General features: G+C 43.6%; 1 protein-coding gene across 1 annotated transcript in view; it reads left to right on the top strand.

Annotated features, from left to right (window-relative positions):
* The window catches only part of LOC308103537 (uncharacterized protein), a 46,674-nt gene extending 30,786 nt beyond the window's left edge, over positions 1-15,888 (top strand). The window contains exons 10-15 of the mRNA XM_080453552.1: positions 537-599; positions 9,705-10,073; positions 13,221-13,270; positions 13,602-13,816; positions 15,554-15,664; positions 15,801-15,888. Coding sequence (XP_080309678.1) covers positions 537-599; positions 9,705-10,073; positions 13,221-13,270; positions 13,602-13,816; positions 15,554-15,576 — 720 coding nt within the window. The 3' untranslated portion in view covers positions 15,577-15,664; positions 15,801-15,888. The remainder of the gene's footprint in view (positions 1-536; positions 600-9,704; positions 10,074-13,220; positions 13,271-13,601; positions 13,817-15,553; positions 15,665-15,800) is intronic.
* Positions 15,889-19,649: the final 3,761 nt, after the last annotated feature.

The raw sequence follows: 19,649 nt of genomic DNA, 5'->3' as shown, positions 1-19,649 counted from the left end.
CTCTATAACTCTCAGAGTGTAAAAATGGAACCAAATGGACCCTTATGGGTTCATTTGGTTCCATTTGTACACTCTCAGAGTTACATAAACACTGAGCATTTTACAGTGTAGATTGGGGTCCCAGATATTGAAATAAATCATATCAAATGGGGGTCCATGGTCTAATTTATATCCAACTGGGGGTCCTTAAAATGCACAACGTTGAGAATCACTGAGTAAGAGTAATAAGTAAGAGTAAATGATGATTATCACACACCTATAATATCATTGATTTAAAGGCTATGAGATGCCTGTCCAATGACTCTTATGACTCTTTATAAGGGCTGTAGGATCTGTAGCTGTTGGGGCAACAGTAAATGCACGCACGCACGCACGCACGCACGCACGCACATACACACACACACACACACACACACCACTCTGGATGAGTGCTGATAAATGCCGACATTTTAATTTTAAATATGAAGTGAATGTGATGTTTTGAACTCTCATGTTTACTGAATAATGATGTACAAATGTATTATTGTCGATCCCAGGAATCCTTTATGGATCTGCAGAATGACAAGCAGCAGTCTGACCAGAAGATCAAAGAGCAGCAGGTATTTGTATTTTCCATAAAGTCATTAATAAAAAGTAAGAGTAAATTATAATTTTAATGTTTATCTACTTCACTGGTTCCCAACGTTGGGTCTGGGGATCACCAGAGTTACAAATTAACCCTTACAGGTCTGTAACTCTGAGAGTGTACACATGGAACCATATGGACCTTATGGGTCCATATGGTTCCATTTGTACACTCTGAGAGTTAAATTAACACTGATCATTTTACAGTGTAGATTGGGGTCGCATAGATTTAAATAAATCATATCAAATGGGGGTCCATGGTCTAATGTATATCCAACTGGGGGTCCTTGAAAAACACAATGTTGAGAATCACTTAGTAATAGTAATAAGTAAGAGTAAATGATGATTATCACACGTTAACCTAATACCATTGTTTTGAAAGGATCGTATAGACCGCCGAAGTCTGACGTCATTTACACATCCTTTGTTTGTCTACCTGGTTCGCAGTTTTCCACCCCCGTTCTGAATCCCATAGACGTATTTAATATCGCGTCAAATAAGAACTGTGTTCCAGAAATAAACAAATGACCCCGGCGGTTTGACTCTTATGGATATGAAGCATCAACTGACGGTGAGAAAACGCTAATGTTACTTCCGCCGAATTAGTTACATTTTCGCCAGAAACAGACTGTATCAAATATAAGTGTAGTAACTGAGTAGTAATACTCTAATATGCCTGACTACGCCACCTCCCACTTGTAGAGGGGGCAGGAGGAACCCCTAAACCTTAGAATGTTCAAGACAATGTAATATGACCAACTTCCCTTAAACAGGAACAATTACTTTACTAGAGGCAGTTTGTGTAGAAATATAACATACTTTATTACCATGAAATGACAAAACACATCACTGTTGTCTATTACAAACTAGCATGACAATCAAGGTCCTTAAGGCAGGGTATTTAGTATAAAAATGGCAATCTAACAGTTACCTCTCGCTTTCTAAGGAAGGGCGGGTCGGCCCGTGCACACAGTGAATACCAAAATAAACTAGGGAAAAAGAAAAGGGGACAGGCCTCAAATAAATCATGCAATATAAATACAAAATTCAAATACAAAACATGCAGTGCCAGGTTATATCAATACACACCAATAAAAACCAAAGGGGTCCCCAGTGCAGTCCCAAGCTGAGAGGAAAGCCGTGTGCAGCAGGGCGGACCCGGCCTTGAACAGGGTTACACAAATTAACTGTAACAGAACAGAGGAGAGAAACAGTTAGAATATGCCAATATGGATGAATGTTAAAACCTATGCCTACAGTGTACCTTAGCTAGATGACTCAAATAAACAAAACAAAAAGAGTAAATTAACAGTGGAAAACAGTGGCCGGTGTGGTCCTTTGTGTTGCAGTAATTGTGCACACAATGCAAGGGCAAGGCGAGGGGGGCAACCTCAACACCAGAGCTGCCGTGTCTCCAGGTAGGGCAGACAGAACAGACACCACAGGACAGGAGGTCACTTCATTTGTAAAACATGTGTTCTCCTTCTCCCTGTATGAACCATGCAACCTACAGCAGAGACAAATGGCTCTCTACTGGAAGGAGCTAGGGTTTTATACTTCCTGGTCATGTGATTAAGTCAGGTGCAGTGGGTGCACCATTCACCTGGGTTCCCACATTCACCCCCCCAAAAAATTGTCGTCGCCCCGACGATCAACTGACTCATAACCATGGCCTAAACTGATGATTACTAGCCATCTCAGGAACCAGGGGAGCAGCAGCCCTTAGTATCACACTAAATAAAACACTATATTCAAATCATTAAAAGAACAAACAGCTTAAAACCTACTTTGTGTTGCAGTAATTGTGCACACAATGCAAGGGCAAGGCGAGGGGGGCAACCTCAACACCAGAGCTGCTGTATAAAAGAAGACAGTGATGTTACAAACTAAAATACATTAAAATACACAAAGAGTGCAATGCATAAAATGTATACTGCTTTACCCGTGTCTCCAGGTAGGGCAGACAGAACAGACACCACAGGACAGGAGGTCACTTCATTTGTAAAACTGAAATAATAAATAAATGCATTAAAATAAGATAATAAAACACAATGATGTTGGCTAAATTAAAGTGCTAAAGAGCATGGGAAGCCTCCATGTGCTCAACAGAAAATAGGCAACCAAACAAACAAAAGCCAGCAGTAACATGTGCTCAAACAATAAGCTAACATTAGCACTAGCTGCAACAAACAAAAGAGTCGCACAAAGTAGCAGATCTACAAGGTTCAGTTTTTGGCCTACCATGTGTTCTCCTTCTCCCTGTATGAACCATGCAACCTACAGCAGAGACAAATGGCTCTCTACTGGAAGGAGCTAGGGTTTTATACTTCCTGGTCATGTGATTAAGTCAGGTGCAGTGGGTGCACCATTCACCTGGGTTCCCACATTCACCCCCCCCAAAAATTGTCGTCGCCCCGACGATCAACTGACTCATAACCATGGCCTAAACTGATGATTACTAGCCATCTCAGGAACCAGGGGAGCAGCAGCCCTTACCACCCCCGCATTGTGGCTTGCCACTGTTGACCTTGGCAGATTGTGTGGGTTAGAATTCCTCCCAGCGGTAGTGCGGGTGGTGCGTCGAATTGTTGGCGCCTCCTGACTGCTATGGGATGAAATGGAATCACCTTCAGGGGCCTCGTTGTCCACCCCATACGTGCTCCCGGCTCTATTGGGGACGGGTGACGGAATGTCCTGTTGAGTTGCAGCAGCAGGCTGATTGGGTATTTCCCTACCAATCCATGCCAGGGTGTCCTCGTCTCGACTACTTTCAGGGTCACTATCTTGGTGGCTAGACTGAGGTGGTGGCTCGGTCTCCACTGGCACAGACGGTAGTGCCTCAAGTTGTGCTGCCCTCATCTCTGTACGGTTGACCCGTCGCACGTTACCAGTGCCATCAGCCAGTGTGATAGTGTATGGCCCACCTGGTTCAGTTGGCACTCTGGCTACTTGATAAAGGACTGGCGACCAAACATCCTGAATCTTCCTACGACCTTGACCGCGATGATCCTTTAGGTAGACCATCTGGCCCACCTTGAAACCAGGATCACGCACCTGTTGGTTGTGGTGTTGCTGGCGGTACTCTGCTGCCTCTCCAAGGTTCTTGCGGGCTAGCTCTCGTGTCACGTGAAGCCGTTCCTGGTGCTGACAGACCCACTCATCCCATGACCTCGTTTCAGCTGAGTCATCTGCCTCCAGGAGAAAGTCTATTGGAAGCCGGGGTGGTACCCCGAACAGTAGGGTGTAAGGGGAATGACCCGTGGAGCGATGGATCGAGGTGTTGTATGACCACACTAACTGAGAGATGTACTTCGGCCACATTCTCTTCTTTTCAGGGGGGAGAGATCGAAGCAGGTCGTGGAGTGTCCTGTTAAATCTCTCACATTGGCCATTTCCTTGTGGATGGTATGCCGTGGTTCGGGACTTCTCGATCCCATACAACTGACAGAGTTGGCGGATCAGGGCACTCTCAAAATTCCTTCCCTGGTCGGAGTGTATCCTTTTGGGTACCCCGAACCGGGTGAACCAGCTATCAACAAGGACCTTTGCTACTGTCACAGCACTTTGGTCTTTAGTCGGCACAGCCTGTGTGTATTTAGAGAAGACATCAGTCATAACCAGCACATTCTCTCTCCCGTCTGTTGCAGGTTCAAGTAGGGTGAAATCAATGGCAAGTACCTCAAACGGCTCACTGGCAAGGAGGGCACCCTGGTAGGTCTTCACCCTAGGCTGAACAGCCTTGGAAAGTACACAACGCTGGCAGTTCTGACAGTGTCTTTCGATTTCTGTTCCCATCCCTGGCCAGTAACATCTTTGCCGTGCCAGATCAGTGGTCCTTCGCACGCCTTGATGTCCATGTTGGTCATGAATACTATTTAGAAGTTCCTGATGAAGGCATGTGGGCAGAAGTAATTGAGTTAACGACCCCCCTTGTGGTGCGTTGATCTGTCTATAAAGCAGGCCGTTCTTTTCCACGATGCGGTCCCACTGCCGGAGTAGACGCCGGACATCCTCCGGGAGCTGTGCCCGCTGTTCCTTATTTGGTGGGCTTCCCGTCCTCCAGAAAGGGAGAAAAGCTTTTAGCACTGGGTCGGCACCCTGTAAAGTTACCAGTTCAGCTGTTGACCTACTGGGCAAGGCGCCAATCTGCAGCTGTGTCACAACCTCACTTTCCTCTGGATTGTGCTGAGAGTCTGGAGTGCTTTGGGTCTGCAGGTCAGGCTCCTCATTCCGTCTTACCGGGTCACTGTACTGGCGGGAGAGAGAATCAGCATTTCCGTTATTCTTTCCTGGTCGGTAGTGCACAGTGAAATCAAACGCTGCTAGTTGTGCTACCCACCGTTGTTCGACGGCTCCCAGCTTGAGAGTCTGGAAGTGACTTAGGGGGTTATTGTCAGTGTACACTTTGCACTTACTACCCAGCAAATAGTCTCTGAATTTCTCAGACAGTGCCCACTTCAATGCTAGGAACTCTAATTTCATAGAGCTATAATTTTCCATGTTGCGTTCCGAACCTCGTAATGACCGACTAGCATAGGCCACTGGCTTTAACTTGCCCTGCTGCTCCTGCGAAAGGACAGCTCCTAAGCCCTGATGGCTAGCATCCACCTCCAAGACAAAGGGCTTGGTGAAATCAGCAAAGGCTAGTATGGGTGTACTTGTGAACATCTTCTTCAGGTCACTGAAACTCCGCTCGCACGCCTCAGTCCACATATTGGGCAGGACTGCGGCTGGCCTCTTTCGATTTTGTTGAGCTACTCTGATAACATCAGCCACCAGTTGGTGCAAGGGGGCAGCCAACTGGGCAAAGCCCTTCACAAAACGGCGATAGTAGCTACAGAAGCCAAGGAATGAACGGACCTCTGATACATCCTTGGGCCGCCTCCAGTTTGCCACTGCAGAGACCTTTTCTGGGTCAGTCGCTACTCCTTCTCTGGACACCCGGTGTCCAAGGTACTGCACCTCTGTCTTGAAGAAGTGGCATTTGCTCAGTTTTGCCTTCAGTCCCTTCTGTTGGAGTCGGCTGAGAACCATCTCCAGTCTCGTCAAGTGCTGTTCAAGTGAAGTGGAAAAGACAATGATATCGTCTAAATACAAGAGAACTGACTGAAGGCTCTGATCACCGAATATCCTTTCCATGAGCCTCTGAAAGGTCCCAGGGGCATTGCATAAGCCGAAAGGCATTCGTTCGAATTCAAAGAGGCCAAATGGTGTACAGAAGGCTGTCTTGGCTTTATCTGCTTCAGCTAGAGGGACTTGATGGTAACCACTTGCTAGGTCGATGGTGGAAAACCATTGAGCGCCACAAAGGCCATCCAAAGTCTCTTCAATGCGGGGCAGTGGATAGGCATCCTTCCTTGTCTTAGCATTTAGCTGTCGGTAGTCCACGCACATCCTCAGCTCTCCCGTCTTCTTCTTCACCAAGACAATGGGGGATGCGTAAGGACTGCTGCTCTCCCTGATCACTTTACCATCAAGTAGCTGCTTAATGTGGTCTTTTACAGCCTGCCACTGGGTAGGGGGTATTCTCCTATATCTTTGACGGACAGGGACCTCATCAAGAAGGGGAATCTCATGTGTAATTACATCAGTGCACCCTAAATCTCCCTCCTGTTTAGCAAAGACGTCGCTATATCTCCCCAATAACTCCTTTGCCTGTTTCTCTGCTACAGGTGGGAGTTCTGGCCAGTGCAGTGCTGCAATTGAGTCAGGGATAGTCAGTGGAGGCCCTCCTGCAGCCTCTGCACTGACCAGTGTCACCTGAGCAACCTCTTTGCTCCCTTCCTCAAAATGTAGCTGAGGTTCTTCTATTCCCTCGACTAGATGTAACACTCCTAATACCTGTTTGGAGTGGACGGTAGCTCCTGTGGCTCCAACATTAACCACAGGTACATATGCCACACCATTGTTGACAGTCACAAGGGCGGGGGACATCAACAGGCCAGGGGCAAGATCTGAGCCACCAGGCTCCAGCAGCATATATTTAGCCGGGGCATGGGGAACCTTTGGGCAGGTGACTTGGACAAATTTTACAGACCCTGCTGGTATAAACTCCCCTGCCTTGTCAAGAACACGGACACGGCCCTCAGGAAGTAATGGGCAGACTTCCAACCTATGACAGTGGCGGAGGGCTGACCCCCAGTTTACATCTGCTTGAATGGCAGATAAAGAGGCAAAAAGAGCTTCCCCATGTTCAATGAATAACTCTCTGTAGCACTCTATGACTACATTCATCCCCAATAATCCTGGGACAGTGTGTTGCTGTGATGTACAGGCAGTGTCTTTTACAACCAAAATCCCACGACTTGGAATCTTTTTACCCAGCACCTGAACATCTAACTCCAGATAGCCTACATAGGGGATAGCTAGCCCATTAGCCGCCTTCAAAGCCAACCACCCACATGACCTAAGTTTATGGGCACCCCAGGGCTTGAATGCTTCATTAAAAAATGACTCTGTAATGGTAGTAACCATAGACCCTGTATCCAGCAAACATTTCACCATTACCCCACCCATCTCCACATCTACTTCAGGGCATCTACCTATAAGTTGTCGTGCAGCATTTGAAAAGGGTGGGAACTGTGTAGATTGGGCATTGCTAATAGTCTCATTACTAACATTTGCACTGTTGGCAAAGCCCATACCTGGGGGTCTCACAGCGGGGTAGGCTGGGTCTGATTCAGGCTGAACACTGGGCACGCTGGATGCTCGTGGCCTCGGCCCCTGGTGACACTGGCGGAGGACATGTCCAGGCTTCTTACAGCGGAGGCAGATGGGCAGGCCCTCTGGGGTAAACTGGAGGTTGGGTTTATAGGGACGAGCAGCAGGCTGGTCTAATAGACGCTCTATTTTAGATAGACTTTCTATCATGCTGTTAATTTGTGACTGCTGTTGCTTAAATTGTTCCTGCAAAACTGAAAGCTCAGATCCCTTCCCGACTCCCACTGCATGACAAGACCCCTCTACATCAACATCAACCCCACAGTGATGAAGACTAGCCCGAGTTTGTCCGGAAGGCCTCTCCCCCTCCTCCACCCACTTAATGGCTTCTTGTCGCAATGCCAAGAAAGAAATAATGGGACGTTGCCTTACAATGCTCTTTAACTCCCGTCGCAAGGATATATCACGCACATGTTCCAGAAACTGGTCTCTAACAAGAGTATCTAGGTCTGTCAACCTATTTGGGTATGCACGTTTTATATCCTCAATTAAGGCCCACAGGGAATGAGAAAACTCTTTTAAAGACTCCCCCTCTTTCTGTTTTCGATCAAAAAACTGTTTCTGCAGGCTAACAAAAGAAAAGGAGGAACCATACAGCTCTTTTAGAATGGTCAATATGGTATCTGGCTGCTCTCGCTCTGCCAATGAACGAACGGTCATAAAGGAAGAGGGCCTTCTCTCTGGCACTCATATGCCTATCTCTCAAACATGACTCTACATTCTCTATCCAATCATGAATTGATAGGTCAGATTTGGATTTGGAGCCCGAGAAGTTGGGGCATTTCCTCTCTCTTTGAATATACACAAAACGTTCAGCTTGTGGTACAAGCACGTTTTGAGGAGCCGAAATGCTGCCGGGGGTGAACCCGCCAGAATTTGTACTGGTAGTAGGAGTAATATTACCTGTATCTAAACTGGCACCTCTTCCTTGAGTAAGTTGCTCATTTGCCACTCGCAGCCTTTGTACCTCCTCACGCAGAGACAAAAGTTCCTCCATCTCCTGGTCCTCACTCATTTCAGCAGCACAGTTTTCAACACTTTGCTATAATGAGACAAAAGTTATTACAAGGAAACCAATAACGGGGTGCAGTTGTTGCCACAGGTCTTTGATTCTCCGGACGGGTCGATTGTGGCAGTCCACAAGCCTTCCTCTGACGTCCAACACCAACCACTGTTTTTCCACTCAAAAAATGAAATAAAACCTAAGTTCATACACAAATATCTGCCTCTTTAAGGAAGTCCTGCCGACTACGCCATAATGTAGTAACTGAGTAGTAATACTCTAATATGCCTGACTACGCCACCTCCCACTTGTAGAGGGGGCAGGAGGAACCCCTAAACCTTAGAATGTTCAAGACAATGTAATATGACCAACTTCCCTTAAACAGGAACAATTACTTTACTAGAGGCAGTTTGTGTAGAAATATAACATACTTTATTACCATGAAATGACAAAACACATCACTGTTGTCTATTACAAACTAGCATGACAATCAAGGTCCTTAAGGCAGGGTATTTAGTATAAAAATGGCAATCTAACAGTTACCTCTCGCTTTCTAAGGAAGGGCGGGTCGGCCCGTGCACACAGTGAATACCAAAATAAACTAGGGAAAAAGAAAAGGGGACAGGCCTCAAATAAATCATGCAATATAAATACAAAATTCAAATACAAAACATGCAGTGCCAGGTTATATCAATACACACCAATAAAAACCAAAGGGGTCCCCAGTGCAGTCCCAAGCTGAGAGGAAAGCCGTGTGCAGCAGGGCGGACCCGGCCTTGAACAGGGTTACACAAATTAACTGTAACAGAACAGAGGAGAGAAACAGTTAGAATATGCCAATATGGATGAATGTTAAAACCTATGCCTACAGTGTACCTTGGCTAGATGACTCAAATAAACAAAACAAAAAGAGTAAATTAACAGTGGAAAACAGTGGCCGGTGTGGTCCTTTGTGTTGCAGTAATTGTGCACACAATGCAAGGGCAAGGCGAGGGGGGCAACCTCAACACCAGAGCTGCCGTGTCTCCAGGTAGGGCAGACAGAACAGACACCACAGGACAGGAGGTCACTTCATTTGTAAAACATGTGTTCTCCTTCTCCCTGTATGAACCATGCAACCTACAGCAGAGACAAATGGCTCTCTACTGGAAGGAGCTAGGGTTTTATACTTCCTGGTCATGTGATTAAGTCAGGTGCAGTGGGTGCACCATTCACCTGGGTTCCCACATAAGTGACTGACTATCATAAACGATACAGAACCTCCTCCCTGACAATAACGCCGGGACAGTGTGTTTATTTTTGGACCACAATTCTTATATGAGACGATTCTAAGATGACCCAATGTTATTCTCCATAGAGAAATTACTTCCGCAAACCTGGGGATGAACGAGTGACGTCAAGACTTCGGCGGTCTATTAAAGAACTGGAAGAAGAACTTGCTAACCCAGATGAAGAAAACATGTCCAACTCAAGCCAAGAACCTGATAAACCATTCCTAACCGGAATCGTAACTGTACTCGCCGTAGCGCTCCTAGCCATAATCCTATTCATAATCCTAACATCCAGTCAAAGGACAGCTGTGGCTCAGCCGAAGAAGACACACAGTCAAGAGATGGAGAAGCTGTGTGATGCTGAGCTGAGGACGATCCAGAAAAATGCAGTGAATGTGACTCTGGACCCTGATACAGCACATCCTGACCTCATCCTGTCTGAGGATGGAAAACAAGTGAGTGATGGAGACATATGGAAGAATATATCTCCCAGCCAATAAAGAGAGATTATCTCCATGTATCAGTATCTTAGGAAAACAAAGCTTCTCCTCAGGAAGGTTTTACTATGAGGTTCAGGTTAAAGGGAAGACTGGGTGGAGTCTAGGAGTGGTCAGAGAGTCCATCAACAGGAAGGGAGACATCTATCTGAGCCCCAACAATGGTTACTGGTCTATATGGTTGAGGAATAGAAATGAGTACATGGCTAGTGCTGACCCTTACTCTGTCCTCCTCCCTGTAAAAGAGAAGGTCCAGAAAGTGGGAGTGTTTGTGGATTATGAGGAGGGTCTGGTCTCCTTTTATGATGTGGAGGCCAGAGTTCATCTCTACTCTTTCACTATCTGCACCTTCACTGAGAAACTCTATCCATACTCTAGTCCTTATCTTAATGCTGGTGGTACAAACTCTGCTCCTCTGATCATCTCTCCTGTTAGTATGGCCTAAATCTGATACAAAAATATTGTTATATTTGATTATATTCTTGGCTTTTTTTTAACCTTTTTTTATCATTGGACACCACAGATCATATCAGGAACATCATACACATATTGTATATTCATACACTGGCTTCCTAACATGCACAAACACCACACACAAAATGGGAAAAACTAGAACAATACAAACACAAAAAAACAGACAAACAATTGAAGTATATCTTATGGTCCAAGAGCGGCTATACTCAGTTTCCTGGGAGAGGTTTCAAGGAGAGAAGGTCAAGGTTGAGTTTGTCAAAGCATATTTTATTTCTGCCCGACGACTGGCTAACTGCCTTGATCTGATCAGCAGCGCGCCCAGTCACATGTAAAGCACATTATTTATACACTGTTTACCTTCTGCTCACAAGGGGAGGGGTCAGGTAGTTAAGCCCAGCCCCTAATCCCGGTTCACCAATCACACATACATAAACATGAATACTGAAGGGTCGTGGCCGAGCCCCCCGCCAACATCCTGGTAAACCATTAGCATGTCCTTACGATGTAACAACTTGTCTTATTTCCAATTATCAAACTTTACTATTACACAAAGTCTGGTTTAGTATTTCCTATTCAACATCTCTTAAGCTTTAGAATAAGTCCACACACATTATACATTCATGATTTTAAAGAAACAGCAGTTAAAATACAATGCGTTCAACAAAAACAGCAGTTACTTCAGGACTGAATATTTTCCCCAAATGACATTTCTCTTTGTTAACAACACAAGTCATAGTTATCCAGACTTTGTCCTTTTAACTACAAAGACTCAAGAAAGAAGAATAATCAAAGTGTATATATTTTAACTGTTTACTCAGTCATCTTGACCTGGCTTCTAACCATTCACTACACATTTGCTGTCTGTGGCTGATGCCCAGAAGGAACAATGATTATTCTGATTAGTTCAGATGAAGACAAAAGAGGCCAACCTCAACATAGGGTGTCGACACTTGGACTCCAACGATTTACATCTCTGAACCGAGAAACAAAAGGTTTGCCAGACAGCCTGTTCCGTTTCTCACCTCACCTGGGCTTCTATAACTTAATACAATGGCCAGAACTCTTGGGGTGTTTGGGAATGCAAATTGTTGATCGCATCACAGCCTGCATGAACAGGTGGGGGATGCCACCATGCAATGTTTCAACCTTAAGCCCTGCTAACTGCAAAACTCAGAATCAAAATAGAACTGTGACACAAGATGAAATAAAATTACTTATATGGAACAACGTGCTTACGTTTGAAAATGATACCACACTATCACATCAATAAAAACACAACAGACAAACATCACACAGGGAGAAGAGTAGGATATGAGACGCCTGTCCAATGACTCTTTATAAAGTTGATAAATAGTCTTATATTCCTGTTACTGTATACAATGTGTTTCCCAATTCTGTAGAGAGGTGTGTGTGTGTGTGTGTGTGTGTGTGTGTGTGTGTGTGTGTGTGTGTGTGTGTGTGTGTGTGTGTGTGTAACCCTCATTCCATGTCATTTTGATGATGCTTGGGTCTCAATGTCACTAAAAACTAAACTTCAGACCTCCCAAAACCTAATTCAGCATAGAAGACAGGGTTAAGTTTAGTTTGGGATGGCTCAGGGAGGGTAGAAGACTTGATTGATTGTGTTACGGCCCCTTTAACCTTGGCTCGCTCGCACAAGGGACCACAACATAAAAAGGAAATAGTCAGGTTTTTTCACACTTTGATGGAAATGTATTGTACCATAAAGCAGATAACAGCAAGTGTGTAGTATTTTATGCACCAGGAAATACAGTGTTGAATAAGACTAGGAAGACTCAGAACTTGAAACAAAAACCTAACTAAATTCCTAACAAAGTAAAGTGATGGGCTGGCCAAACTCAAAAAGTGGGGAGTCTGGTGAGCCAAACACTATGTGCTCGTCGTCTCACCAGACTCCCATAAACTACCAAAACAAAATAACAAACTAAACTAGTAAATAACGAAAACTCATACCAAATAATACTTACGGCCAGCCCATCGAAACTGAAAGAAAGAACATACAAAAGTCAGGGGAACAAAATAACTGTTGTGCTCTGCTGGGGTGCTGGGGGAGATAATGAGAGCTGGCCACAGCTCATTTTATATCCTGGACCCTAATTCCTCATGAAGGACAGCTGGGACAGGGGCGGAGCAGCCAGCTCAATCACAGATGAGTGACAGCCACAGACCACAGCAGCAAGACAGAGTAGACACTGAAAAACAAACAACCATTAGTGACCCAATAATATTATGAGCTAAACTGAGGTGTTTTAACTGTGCAAGCACATAACAGATTGATTGATTGAATACTTTATTAGTCAGAAAAGTAAACAGCACGAGGTACAGTCAGACATTAAGGCTAAAAGGAGAACACAAAAAAGGATTGGGGACTTGTTTCCATTGTGGTCCTATGTATTCAATTCATCAACATAGCATAACAAAAGACACAATAATACATGTCATCAATACATGTCATCAGCAAATATAAAACATACTAACGCTAACCTTTTGAAAGAGGTTGATCATTCCAACATGGACATTGTGAGTAAAACCACCTCCATACAGAATAATCACACTGACTGAACATCAGGAAAGACACTGAGTGTTTGTTTTCTGCTTTCTGTCTTTCAGACCAGTTTTTACCCCATGGTGCACACAGAACACACAACCAATGAATACAGGTCAGTCATCCTCAACATCTTCCTCCATAGAAGTTACAGTGTAGAACATCAGCAGGAACAGGATGCAACATGTGGCATCATGACACCTCATGAGGTCAATAGATGATATCAATAATGTTGGTTTTGAGGTGCCGGTTGTCAAGTGGTTAAGGCGCGTACCCCATAGACTTTGATGCCTGACATTGTGTTCAATTCCCGAGACAGACTGCATTTGCTGCATGTCATTAATTCCATGACTCTCTCCCTATTTTTGTCCACTGTACTAACTAAATAAAGGCAGAAAGGCCCCAACAATATCTTAATACAAATAAATGCTTGTTTTCTGTCACAGGTTGAAGTTCCCCGAGGCGGGGCTGTTCAAGTGCAGAAAGACAGGGTTGGCGTTTGGAACGACAGGGGAAGGAGAAGTCCTCTACAGGACTGTTCAGTGGGATGAGGAACAGCTCCAGTCAACAGGAGGGACTCCTGCAGGTCCTTTGTTTGACATCCAGTGTCCTCAGGAGTCTGTCTGCCAGCTACACCTGCCACACTGTGACGTCACACCTGGTGAGGCATCCAATCACTTTCAAGTTTCTTGTTCAAAGTCGCACTGTATAACAAATCTGTTGAAATCCAACAAGGGTGAGTCTGTTGACCTAATGGTGAAAAACAAAGGATAGATGAGGGGCGTGCCTCGCTGGCTGCCACGGCTCAGCTTTGATCCAGGGTACTGGAGAGGAGAAGCTGAGTCAGTCAGCCATAATAATCACGATGATAAACAAATGAAGCAAACGCACTGCAACTGCATGAAGGTTAAGCAGGCTGGAAGCACTACAACACTAGAAAGCTAAGTGTAGAACTTTACCAAGATTGGATAAGACCTGGTTGGTGTGCAGACCTGGTTCTTGTGGAGCGTGAAGGTAATTAGAGACGAGGGGCAGGTGTGATGATTGTAGATGAGAGTCAGGTGGAGCTGTAAACTATGTAGCTGTAGAGGTTAGTTATAATGTAAACTATGTAGATGTAGAGGTGAGTTGTAATGTAAAACTATTTAGATGTAGAGGTGAGTTGTAATGTAAACTATGTAGATGTAGAGGTGAGTTGTAATGTAAAACTATGTAGATGTAGAGGTGAGTCGTAATGTAAAACTGTGTAGATGAAGAGGTGAGTCGTAATGTAAAACTGTGTAGATGAAGAGGTGAGTCGTAATGTAAAACTTTGTAGATGAAGAGGTGAGTCGTAATGTAAAACTGTGTAGATGAAGAGGTGAGTCGTAATGTAAAACTGTGTAGATGTAGAGGTGAGTCGTAATGTAAAACTGTGTAGATGAAGAGGTGAGTCGTAATGTAAAACTGTGTAGATGTAGAGGTGAGTCGTAATGTAAAACTGTGTAGATGAAGAGGTGAGTCGTAATGTAAAACTGTGTAGATGAAGAGGTGAGTCGTAATGTAAAACTGTGTAGATGAAGAGGTGAGTCGTAATGTAAAACTTTGTAGATGAAGAGGTGAGTCGTAATGTAAAACTGTGTAGATGAAGAGGTGAGTCGTAATGTAAAACTGTGTAGATGAAGAGGTGAGTCGTAATGTAAAACTGTGTAGATGAAGAGGTGAGTCGTAATGTAAAACTGTGTAGATGAAGAGGTGAGTCGTAATGTAAAACTGTGTAGATGAAGAGGTGAGTCGTAATGTAGAACTGTGTAGATGAAGAGGTGAGTCGTAATGTAAAACTGTGTAGATGAAGAGGTGAGTCATAATGTAAAACTGTGTAGATGAAGAGGTGAGTCGTAATGTAAAACTGTGTAGATGTAGAGGTGAGTCGTAATGTAAAACTGTGTAGATGTAGAGGTGAGTCGTAATGTAAAACTGTGTAGATGAAGAGGTGTGTCGTAATGTAAAACTGTGTAGATGTAGAGGTGAGTCGTAATGTAAAACTGTGTAGAGGTGAGTCGTAATGTAAAATTGTGTAGATGAAGAGGTGAGTCGTAGAGAGTCATAACACACAGCCAGCTAATGTAGAACTACAGTAATGTGTTATCTAATGCTAAGTAGCTTCATCCCTTAAAGTTTGATTATCTTCATGCGTATTCTACTTCAACTTAAAATGGATTGTGATTTTCAAGAGATAACCAGATGCTAGTCTGTAGGTTTGGGCACACTGACAGCCAATATCAGGCCAAAGTCCATAACTTGTACTAAAGAGCCATGTCAAAATAGACTGTCCATCAACAGTGACAAATAATGGTCTACAGTTAGTCTATACCAGGCATTATGATGGAACCATGTGGTAAAGTGTGTGTCATTGTAGGTGAAATTACAACATCGAGATGATGTACGGATCATGAATGCACCTACATGTTCACTCACCGCAGACACATCGTACAGTCTGCAATGTCTTCCACATGAAGCACAACCAGAGGTATCACACACTTGTTGATCTAGTCCTATTACTACTACTACTACTACTACTGCTACTATTACTAATACTACTGTAAAACGACTGCCACTACCACAGTAATCCAATGCAATAGTAATACATGTATGTGTGTCTTCAGGCTGGGCTTTTTTATCTGGACTTTGGGAAGAATTACCAGCCAACATTTGAGGTGTTCATGGATGTGAAGACAGAATACTTCTCATTGGAGGTACGAGGACCTGAGGATAAGCCGGTGTGGGAGGGACACAAGCTGAGAGTTGAAGGTACAGTTACGTTTCTTAAGCCAAGTACATTTGCACATACCTGTAATGGTTTCTGGGTTTGTCCTGTGTATTTACATATTAGGAGCATCTACTGAACAGCACACAGTGATCAGTTAGCGGTTCAGTGTCATGGTCAGTGTCTCAGATCCTGATTCCACAATTAATTGTATTTGAATACATGGAGCTCCTCTTAATGTGCAGGCGACAGGTTGGTCCTTTGAGTAAGAGGATGAAAACATTGATGCTGCAACAATTAAATATCTCCCTCGGACAATATGAAATGTGTAATACACACATTTGGTTTGGCGATGAATGAATCCTCTTTTAGGTACTCTGGGGGAGCAAGTTACTTTTCCCCAATCATGGCCTTCCGAATCCCCCCATCTTTACCCTTAAATGCACTAAATCTCTGTCTGTGAGTGTTTCCACTGCAAAACTCCAGAACTGTCTCAGCATTATAATAATAGGTATGGAGGGTGAGCACTAGTTTCTAGAAGGGCAGCAGCAGCATGTGATAAGGCAGCAACAAAGCTAATGAAAAGTTAACCTTTTAAATGGATTGCTGTATAAGTGAAGTGTGCGGTTCAAAGTGTGCGGTTCAAATCCCGGCTCCTCCTGTCCACATGTCGAATTGTCCTTGGGCAAGACACTGAACCCTACATTGCCTCCAATGAGTTGGTCGGTGCTAGCCTGCCACTATTGGTGTGTGAATGTGGGAAAAGTGAGGACGCTGGCGTTGACTTTTCGCCGCTCCACCTCCCAATGTCCCCTCCCCCCTGTATGTATGAATGAATGAACCATTGTAAAGCGCTTTGAGCACTTGGAAAAGCGCTATAAAAATGCAATTCATTATTATTATTATTATTATTATGTGATTGGTTGAGAATAGAAGCGTGAAGATGAGACAGACCAATGGCCAGCCACCAGAACCTGACTGAACTTGCTCTACACATTAAATGAAGGGCATGCCGGTGTTACGCATTACATTTTCATATGTTACACCGTAATGCACTCCATCTCCAATGTCCTCACACAACTCAACTTTTAGACATCGATAAAAACACAATTTGACTTTAGACCCAACTCACTTTAACTTGATTTAACACATTGAATGCCAAAAACGGTCCGGACCGTTTTTGAGGGTCCAAACGAGAAGTGCCGAAAACGGTCCGGACCGTTTTTGACCCAATTCTATTTTTATACGAGTGGCCCACGTGGGGCGCTAAAACGAAACTTTGACATCACCCAAGGAGTTTCTGAGAAGAAGAGGCTGGATGTGGCTCCATGTCAAAAATCCTTCCGGTCGGCGTTTTCAATGTTATCTCCTTGACTAAAAGCTTAATATCTCCATTTCTTTTTAACGTGGTGGAAACGAGCCGTTTTCGATCGGCGATCACGCTGCAATGGAGGGTCGCGTTGGAAATATTATTGTTCCAGGCGTTAGTCGGGACCCTCCGCCGTCTCGCACGCACGCTTTGTTTACATGCACTTCCGCGTCTGGGCTTCTCACAGCACGAAACGTATAACGCAAGTGGATGGAAGAAATGCAGGCACTCAACGTATAATATTTTAATAAACCTCTGGCACCCAATGTGTTAATGGTTCATTTAATTACATTTATAAATGACATAAAAAGTGATTTATGTCATTAGTATTACATATTTAGTATTTTCAGACATATTTGACTATATGTGACTGATAGGTAAAAAGTAAACTAACACTACAGTGAAATATCCCTCACTCTTTAACATGTGCTCAGCCCCTCCCATACCCATGCTCATGAACGCATTAAAAGAGCTTTCATTGAATGTTTTTTGGTGAACGGTGAGCTGTGCACATCCGTTTGCAACTAATGAACGCAAACATGAGCGCCATGTTTCAGTTAAAGGTAGGGTAAGTGATATTTTTTGGTTAAAACAAAAAGTATTTTGTTAAAAGGTTAAAATACTATATTCTGATAGTAATCATTGCTATAGAGTGTTTTTTCAGTAACAGATGTCTCCCTGTCTCTCCAGCTCTTTAATAAACAGAAAATACATTTTTCGGTAGGTGTCAAAATCTCAGCCAATCAGGAGAAAGTACCCATTTTTAAGCTTCATTTGTATAGTGTTCCAGTTCCAATTTTGTCTGCTCATTTCTTAGTGTCATCACTTCCAATTTCACTTGTTTAATCTGTATCCTGATTGAGTTCTCTGTCCTGATTGGATAAAATTGGAAATGAAACTGAAACTGAAACGAAAATGCATTTTCTGTTTAATAAAGAGGTGGAGAGACAAGGAGACTCCTAATACTGAACAAACACTCTATAGCAATGAGTACTATCAGAATATAGAGCTATTTAACACTTATTTTAACCAAAGCAAATCACTTACCCTACCTTTAACAGTTGTACATCAGTTCAGTATTCAGTATTATCATTTTATCCATAAGTGTGCATTCAGCTACTACTTTGATGACTAAAATAATGTCATATGATTAGAGGATATTATTCAGATTAATATTTAAATATAGTATTAATCATGTGTGTAAACCCTGCAGTAAAGTCTTTCACTTCATGTCATCCACAGGACAAATCAAACCAACGAGAATGAACCCCAGCCATTCTGTTTCAGGTACACACCCATTATCTTCATAAATGTGTTTGTTTTTTCTTTCTTTCAACTTAACAATCTTAAGATTTACAGTATGTTATCCTTTAATTTCAAAGTCAAACAGGTTTTCTTGAAGGAAAATCGGGACGCTTTAGTCAGTAAAGTGAAGAATGTGGCTCCCATCCTTGATTACCTGCAAAGTAAGGGCATCCATACCGAAATGGCCGCCAACGTCTATGCTGAGACCACACCCCAACAGAGCATAAGGAGGATCCTTGACAGTGTGACTACTGAAGCAGCAGCAGAGATCATGTACAAAGCTCTTGATATAAATGAGAAGTGGGTCATGGAGGAGTTACTGGGTCTGGGATAATACCAGGGGTGGATCTACGGTGGGTGGACCTGATGGAGAGGCACATGCCCACCCAGATTGACTCTGCATGGGCCTACCCAGAGTTACACATTTGTCCTAATGTCAATCAAATGAATGGACGCATGCATAATGGGATAATGTACATTGTTGTTGGAACATAAACACAGACAGGGTGACGCTGAGCCTTGCTCACATTTGTTTATACTTTTTTTGTCATGTGCAAAACCTTAAAAATGTTAACCAATATCTGCTGTGTTTCATTATTCATCAGGCTGTAGGTTTATATGGGAAAACATTTTGTAATAAATAAAACTAACCCTTGGATAAGATTTTTTTGTAATGAAATGATTTGGTCTACAGTTACTAGTAGTCTACAGCTACTCAACCCGGCCCGAACGCAGCGTCTTGGCGGCCCCCTCATGGTCAAAAAAAAAAGATTTTTTTTTTTTTTTTTTTTTTTATTATTTTAAGCAGAGGATAAAAATATACATTTCCGTTCAAATATATGGGTTGCTAAAACATTTTTCAAAAACAAACAGACAGACATACATACAGGTGCGTCAATTGTTACAGGTATAATGCATAGTTTTCTATGCATTTCGGGTTTTTGGGGGGGTTTGACCCCCACATTTTTCCGGCCGTGCGGCTTTGCCGCGCGCCCAGGATAGGTGTCCCTTATTTCAATCTCTGGGAGCTGGCAACCCTAACCTTGCCATACCTTAGCTTTTGCTGAACTGATG

This window comes from Gymnoscopelus braueri (genome assembly GCF_963280865.1).
Source record: "Gymnoscopelus braueri genome assembly, chromosome: 16".
In the NCBI taxonomy this organism is placed as follows: Eukaryota; Metazoa; Chordata; class Actinopteri; order Myctophiformes; family Myctophidae; genus Gymnoscopelus; species Gymnoscopelus braueri.
Note: the sequence above shows the minus strand (reverse complement) of the source record. Positions and strands in the feature narration are given on the sequence as shown.